This window comes from Nicotiana sylvestris, chromosome 5, assembly GCF_000393655.2.
Source record: "Nicotiana sylvestris chromosome 5, ASM39365v2, whole genome shotgun sequence".
Lineage (NCBI taxonomy): Eukaryota > Viridiplantae > Streptophyta > Magnoliopsida > Solanales > Solanaceae > Nicotiana > Nicotiana sylvestris.
Window position 1 is genome coordinate 24,568,818 of NC_091061.1, and position 8,011 is coordinate 24,576,828.

Below are 8,011 nucleotides of genomic sequence, written 5' to 3' on the forward strand. Positions count from 1 at the left end.
ATAACGCCTTCTTGGTTTTCTAACGTGACAAACATTTTGGACCAATTTTTTTAATTTATTTTTCGGCTAAAGTGATAGATAAAGAGGACCGGAGAGAGTAATAACTGTGTTTATGTTGTAAGTCTCGACTGCAACCAAATTGCTCAACCCTCCTTCTATTCATGTCTCCAGATGAGAAGATTTCTCAAACTTCCTTTTATTACAGCAACAACAATACAAAAATCCAGTGTAATTCCACAAGTGGAGTCTGGGGAGGGTAATGTGTACGCAGACCTTACCTTACCTTGTGAAAATAGATAGATTGTTTCCAATAGACCCTCGGCTCAAGGAACAGTGAAAAGGAAGCAACAAGAAGGTAATAGGATAACGGAACTGGACGACCCGTGTAATAATAAAGATCCAAGAATAGTACTAATACTACTGGTAAGACTAGGAGAAACTCCCGACTACCTGTCAACCTTCAAACTTCATTTTATTCATGTTCCCAAATCCAAACCATTTAAAGGAATTGAGGTCATGAAATGTCAGCCAGCATACCATGTGAAAATACTGTAATCATCTATTAGTCATTTCTAGGATTCAATAGTTGGTTAAAACTCCAGGCATCAGAGAACTAGCAGTATCACACAAACTATATTTGTGTAAATGAATATATTCTTCATCAAAAAAAATATTTATGTAAATGAATCTATGTTTTACATTTCAAAGAGGAAGTAAAAAGGCATTAGAAGGACTACAATGAAAAAGAGTTCTAAGCTTCCACAGGACTCTTACTTTTCGGCACCTTCTCTTTTTTAACTTTCTTTGTTGCTGCACCTTTGGTTTCTGCTTCAGTTGCATCTTCTATTCTGGCAAAAATTGGCGTCGGCTGTGCCATTACCTGACCAGCTTTCAGCCCGCCCCATTTGGTATCACTCTGAAACAAGATACTCGATCACTTCCAAAGACGTTTCGGGGTTTGCTAGAAATTGGAGGAAAAAAATATAACGAAAGAAAGATCAATGTACCCAGTTAACAGCATTGAATTGGTCCTCAGTGTAGCCAAGTTGTGAATATATCTTCAAGCTTAAGCCTGGTGTAATCGGGGATAGCGCGACTGCTATGATTCTCATTGCTTCCAGTATAATTACAAGATCCTAATAAATTAATTAAAAGGGAAGAATAAGCGTCTTAGAATACAATGATGATGACTTTAATGAGTTCTGAACTAAAGTAATTCACGGAAACCGCTTGAAGAAAATGGACATTCTTTTCTTTTTTCTTCTGTTTTTTTTTTTTCCTTTTTTTTTAATAACCAAGAAATCACCGAGGACCAGTTGATGCACATTCATGAAATTCGGTGGATAACCCACCCCTTTACCCTTCTCCACTTAGATACCAGGCTTTTTGTTCACGGCAAGGTTTGAACTCGTGACGTGTGTCTAACCCGCACATCACGCGCTGGACATCCTCTTTTACAAAATACTCCCTCCAGAGTAATGAATTGGAGTACCACACAAGGAAACTTAGATCTTCTTATGATTATATTCAAGAAAAATTTTATTGCTTCATCTTTTTAACTGACATCAAGATGAACTTCAAGACCAAAAACACTTGGAGAAATACCTTTGCTGCAGTTTCAAAGGCTGTCTCCCCTTTTTTGAAAAGAGACCACGGTGCCTGCTCATCAATGTATGAATTTCCAGCATTACCAATCTCCAGCACAGTCTCACAAGCTGCTGATAACTCCAAATTTTCATAATGCACACGTGCCTTCTCTACCTATAAATAGAAGACATTATATCATCAAACTTAAAGAAAAAGGAGGTCTTTTCTTGTCCACTGTTTTCGTTTTGCTTCAAATTCAAGGAATAGAAGTCCTAAAGAAGTGCGTATACTCGTCTAGGTTCATCAAGATGAACAATGTAATTTAGACTATCATATACATCTCAATATATGAAAGGAGAGATGTGTTTACCAGTTTTTCCACCGCAACCTTGAATTTGTTTCCTTCTGCCGCAACATATGAATCAACCGCCAGAGTTGATTGGCAGTTCTTTTTCAGAAGTCCAAGTGTGCGGTTTAGAAGATTACCTGCATTGATAATCCTAAGGTCAGACTTAATATCCATGCCTAAGCTCCAAAAAGTGATTTAACCAGAATCAACTGGCAATGCATCATATTCAGAACGAATTAAGTACCAATGGTATTAGCTAAATGTGCGTTTATGATGTTGATGAACCGTTCCTCTGAGTAGTCACCATCATTACCAAATTCAACTTCCCTGAGGAAAAAGTACCTCACTGCATCAGGTCCAAATCTCTGAACCAAGTCCGTTGGCTCAAGCGTATTTCCAAGTGACTTGCCCATCTTCATGCCATCCTAAAATTTCAAAAATAGAAGCACAGCTACATGAAATCATCAATTGTATAGTCTATAAAATTAATTAGCATAACCTGCATGCTCGCCTATATGTTTTTATCTAAGTTACATAGCTTGAAATAGTAAATCATATGAATGCAATTCTTAAGTTTAACCTTTATGGGGACCAAGTTTATTACATTATGACCAATGTTAATGCTTAATGCAGTCCAGATAGAAAAATACAAAATTATTCAACGGAAAAGACTTTTGCATTTGAACAGAACTTTATCATTCGTAGAAACATTATGCTGCATGCTTCTCCAAAGCTTCATATGAAGGAAGAATCAGAACTATGTCGCAGCAGATATAAAATCTGTACAGTAGCAAGAAACTCCTCAAACATATAGGAACTTCATCTACTGTTTCATCTTCTTTTACTTTCTTTTTTTTTTTTTTTTGTGGAGGAGTGGTTGGTGAGGAGATGGAATAGGTAATAATAAACTACAATTCAAACAATGTAGAAGAGCCAGATCTCCGAGGTCAAGACAAATAAAGAGTTAAAAATAACATGAATACCTTGGTCAAGAATCCATGGCCAAATACCCTCTTAGGGAGGCCAATTCCTGCTGACAATAACATAGCTGGCCAATAAACAGCATGAAATCGCAATATGTCCTGTCAAAATTGTTACGAAGACACATTGATTAAATCAATAAAAGGAATATGCAAAGGAACTTTAGCTTGCCAAAACTGCTTAAGTAAAGATAACAAGATACTTTTAGGTCTAACCAAAGAAGCATCCAAAATGAGAACTTTGAACGTAATACAGAAAAAATATTAATGTCAAACATCTGAGTCTCTTCATAGTTAACCGAGGAACAACAACTAACATCAAAGATCGAGAAGATACAAATTGGGATACACCAAAAAGAGTTGCACATCTCCATAGCCCTTTAATAGTTGTTCGGAGAGAAACTTGAAATAGCATTAGAACGTAATTTAAATTCCCAACTATGTGCTTAGTCTTCCCCTTTAGTGTGAGTAATATCCATTTCTGTCAATGCCGACTAGTTTTTGTAAGAGACTACCAAGGAAGTTTATGGAACTAAGATTCTCCAAACAAGATCCATAAACCACTCCCCTTCCCCCCCCCCCCCCCCAACAAAATCTCACCCCAAACAATAAACACAACACAAATTAAGGATTAGCTCATCCGAAGAAATATGCCTAAAAGCATGGCATACCTTGCCAATTAAGTGGAGTGAGGCAGGCCATCCAGATGAAATTGCAGTTTCTAAACTAGCTAGCTCGTTATCCTCCAAAAGTGCAGATACATAACTGTTTGACCCAGAAAATGGAAAACAGAGAAGAGAGTGACGAGGGGGATTAAGATAAGAAAGTGGAAGAATGAAACATCATTATCAGGGTACATAACAATGAGATCCCTTTGCTACTATGTTCATAAAACAGTTCAATTACTGAAACATGTTGACTAGAGGAACTTTTGACTCAGCACTAACACTATTGAGTAACATATTGAACTGAATCCAAAGATAGACAGAAAATATCAAAAGGTCGAAACATCTAAATTTGGAAAGTGCTAGAGAAATAGATGACTTACCCCAATAAAGCATCAAACCACACATATATAGTCTGCTCAGGATCATTAGGAACCGCGATACCCCAATCTACTGATGCTCGAGAAATAGAGAAATCTTTCAGGCCGCTTTTAATCCAACCTTGGACCTTTAAATAGCCTATATCAGTTATATTTCATATTATTTTGAAACAACATGAATTATGACCAGGGTGTGAATTGAGACAGCAAATAGGACAATATTTCAGAAAGCAGTAGTCACATTTATCAAATGACAATAGAGCATGTGTCTATATTTTTAAGCATTATATTTAGTATTGAGGGATGCTACATAACCTGCCTACAGATTTCTTACAGTTGAGATGAATTTTTTTGCAGGATGAATATCTTTTGGTTCACTGAGTAATAAAATTCATCTCTTTTTTTTCGTGATTAAAAGAAATAATGTAATTCATCTCTAGTGAACCTAGTTTAACTGAACTAATGACATATCAATCAAAATAGTGAATCTTCACCTCCAGGTAAATGATGCTTTGGACAGGAAGGCATAGCTAACTATATTCGGCTACTGACCATATCGTTTATGAGAAGTGAGAGCAAATTCCAGGAATGAGATATTCTCCGAACATAGATATTGTTTACGTATTTAGCCGAAGCCAATCTGATATGAATCTCTTCTAGCTTCCTCCAGGTGATATTATGAGCCAATAAGGTACAGATCGTAAAATTCTAAACCAAATTACCTCATTTAGACGATAAGAGGGCTGCACGAATCCAGGGTTTTGCCTTAAAATTTCTTCCAGCTGTTGTTGATACTTTGACAAAGCAAAGAAGTAATTATCTTCTTTTCTTCTCACACATGGCTTTAAGTGCGTAGGACAACAGTTATTAGCCAGCAAATCCTTCTCGTCCTGCAACTCTTCCAATGTTACAAATGGACTGCCCAATAATAAACAAACTAGATTTAGCCATGCATAAATGCCATAGCAGCATGTGCTTAGTTGGATATTGCATAATTTGAGTTGTTTGAGTTATAGGGCATTCGTATAATGTCATGAATCCTTCTATCTTTTCTCAACTATATACAAACATTGGACTATCTATATACTATTAAATAAGACCGCAGTGTTGCAATCAATCACCATGAAAGTGCTAGAGAAAGTAAAAGATGGAAAATGATTTCTATTTTATATTATAATTCAAAACATTATAGTTAAAAGGCACTGACGCAGTGCCGGAAAGAGATGACACTTGTGAGGCTCAGGGCCTGCAGAACATTAAGCCAAGCCTCAATGCACAGTGGAATAGGGCTCAAAGTCACACGGAAGTTATTCAAAACCACGTAGACAAGGTTACTATCTTCAACCATGAATGAAAATTCATATGAAAGAACCAATGACTCGAATGCCTCGTGCCTAGAGTGACTACTGAGACATGGGAAAACATAGTAAAATTTTATGATCATGTATAATAGATTATGGGGACAAGCACATCATACGAAGGGAAGGGACAAGTTTTAATTAAAACAATAACAATTGAGTCCTCACCTTGTACTCCTCACAATTGACACAATAAAGTCCCTCATAATCAGCCCTGTATATGTCGCCATTGGCAAGAACCCGAGAGTAAAATTCCTTCACAACAGCTTCATGTTTTGGATCAGTTGTTCTGATAAACTTGTCATAACTTATGTCAAACTGCAGTAACAATTAAATAAATAAAAAGCATTAGCTCGATTGATGAGAGCTCCTATTACATGAACTAAGGTCTTAATTTTGAACCCTTCTCTGATCTGCCTACCCACCCAATCAAAAAAGAACATTCCTGATAATATCCTTAAGAGCAAAATAGATGAATAAGCACTAGTTTGAAGAATATACATCTTTCCAGAGAGCTTTATAAGCTTGTGATACAACGTCACAGTGTTCACTTGGACTGGAACCATTAGCTGCAGCTGCAGTAGCAATCTTTTCTCCATGTTCATCTGTGCCAGTGATGAATATAACTTTCTTCTCAAGTAGCCTCTGCAACAAAAGGAACTCTGCAAGCATCAGCCCATAAAAATTTCACATCAGGACATGCGTTAAAGGAGACTCACATTATTATGTCCCTTCCTTCTATTTAAAAGGCTAAAACCATATCTTGTGGAGTCCATTAATGGAGGCATCTTTTCTTCAAATTTTCTATATTTTAGCCTCCTGCACCCGCTCTCTGGTGAGGGAGAGAGGTGTCTGACATAGTTTTTTCAACCACAACCCACTAAAATCCCCAGAAGTGGGGTTTGGGGAAGGTAGTGTGTATGTAGACCTTACCCCTACCCCCGGGGTAGAGAGGTTGTTTCCGATAGACCCTCGGCTCAAAAAGACGAAAAGAGACAATAGATCAGTAACCGCAACAGAGACCAGAAAGATAATAAGAACCAGAGAGTAGAGGTACTGATAGTTTTTTACCTTCTAATTCTTTTTATAAGTGATGTCTTTTTTGTTCAGGTGCTTCTAGATTTCATACTAGGACACAAAACAAAATCTGCTAGTAAGCGTAAAGCCTAAACTAGTTCAGGGTCGACACATGAATCCACTTCATTTGCTCATTTCATACTAGGATTACCTATCCAGAATAAATAAATTTGATCCCAGAAGTTAAAGCGGTCTTAGAGAAATGGATGCAAAAGCAAAATACATTTGACTCTTTTGCAGACTCAGGGATCACAACCACAAGGAAGTTTTACACAAAACTGAGAAAAGGAGGCTCCAATTACCATCTATGCCTAACAAACAAAGTATGCGAAAGAGTTCAATCCTCTCAAATTCATATTACAAGATACTTCCAATTGTGATAAGATAATCAGTATAAAAGAGGCTATAACCTTGTATTCCAAAGAAAAAAACAGAGAATGTACACGAATTCATAGTAGGAACAAAACCGGCTATGAATATGAGATACCCTAAAGAAGTAGTGCAAAGATAATTTCACTCCGTCAAAACTAGATAATCAATCAACTACACCTAGATATCAACCTAGAATAGTTGGGGTCAGCTATATGAATCCTATATTAGATAATCGATCAACTATACCTCAATCTCAACCTAGTTAGAGTGAGCTATATGAATCCTCTATATTGTTCCTCTTTGTTCTCACTCTATTCATTCTAATGCGACTAAACAATTTGTCTTTAACGTAAATTGGACAATTTTTAAAACTAGAGATACACTTCTCCCTGCAGTAACATACAAGTCTATAACCAAACAAAAAAAACTCCATAAAATTAAACATAAAGGTCAAATATTTGAGACCAAGAATTGGAATTTCAAAAGGGTATAACCTGAAAACGGGCAATGGCATCAGCAGCAATGGTGGTATACGCACTGCCCATATGAGGAGGGGCATTAACGTAATAAAGTGGAGTTGTGAGTACAAATGCATCGCTCCCATTTGGAGAGAAACTATCTTTACCATTACTACTACTGCTGCTACAAGTGCAGTAAAGTGCAGTTCTTGAAAAAGAAGGAGATGAAAGCAAAGTTTTACCAAAGTTAATTCGATTCTTGAAATCAGACTTTCTAATATTAAAAGAATTGCGCAAAGGGGTTGAAGATAAGAAATATAGACTGTTATGAATGGAGTGTTGAACTCTGCACGCCATTTATTAGTTAAATTGAATGACTGAGTGAAGTTTAATGGATATCTATGTTTATGGGGATTTTGAGATTGGCTGTGTATAGGATGAATTTAGACTGGTTTTTATGCTTTTATTTGGGGTATGCTTAAGGTTTTCTGAAAGGTGGAGAGAAATGAGATGAGGAAACTAAGGTTTAAGAATTTAGGGATGGACTCGAGCACTTCCGCACCTTCAATCCTCAACATTAACAGCTTGTTTGGATGGTGGTTAGGTATACTTTCATAAGGTATTATATGGTATTGTATTGTAATGTACTGTATTGTTCGACGAATATAATGTTTGGATGAATTGTGTCATTTTACCGTCGTTTTATGGTATCACGCACCAGTAATATGATGAATAAACTTATAATATTATAAAGAAAAATTATGATACGGTATATAAAAAGGTAA

The 8,011-nt window shown here is 36.5% G+C and overlaps 1 protein-coding gene across 1 annotated transcript; it reads right to left on the bottom strand.

Annotated features, from left to right (window-relative positions):
* Nucleotides 1-636: 636 nt before the first annotated feature.
* Nucleotides 637-7,765, bottom strand: LOC104211851 (methionine--tRNA ligase, chloroplastic/mitochondrial). The gene is made up of 12 exons (XM_009760985.2): nt 7,263-7,765; nt 5,821-5,964; nt 5,488-5,637; nt 4,684-4,851; nt 3,965-4,089; nt 3,588-3,681; nt 2,920-3,018; nt 2,181-2,361; nt 1,958-2,073; nt 1,606-1,761; nt 1,008-1,136; nt 637-916 (listed from the first exon to the last, which is right to left on the bottom strand). Exons 1-12 carry the CDS (start codon nt 7,581-7,583, stop codon nt 752-754), a joined length of 1,848 nt encoding a protein of 615 aa, XP_009759287.1. The 5' UTR covers nt 7,584-7,765; the 3' UTR covers nt 637-751.
* Between the last annotated feature and the right edge of the window lie 246 nt (nt 7,766-8,011).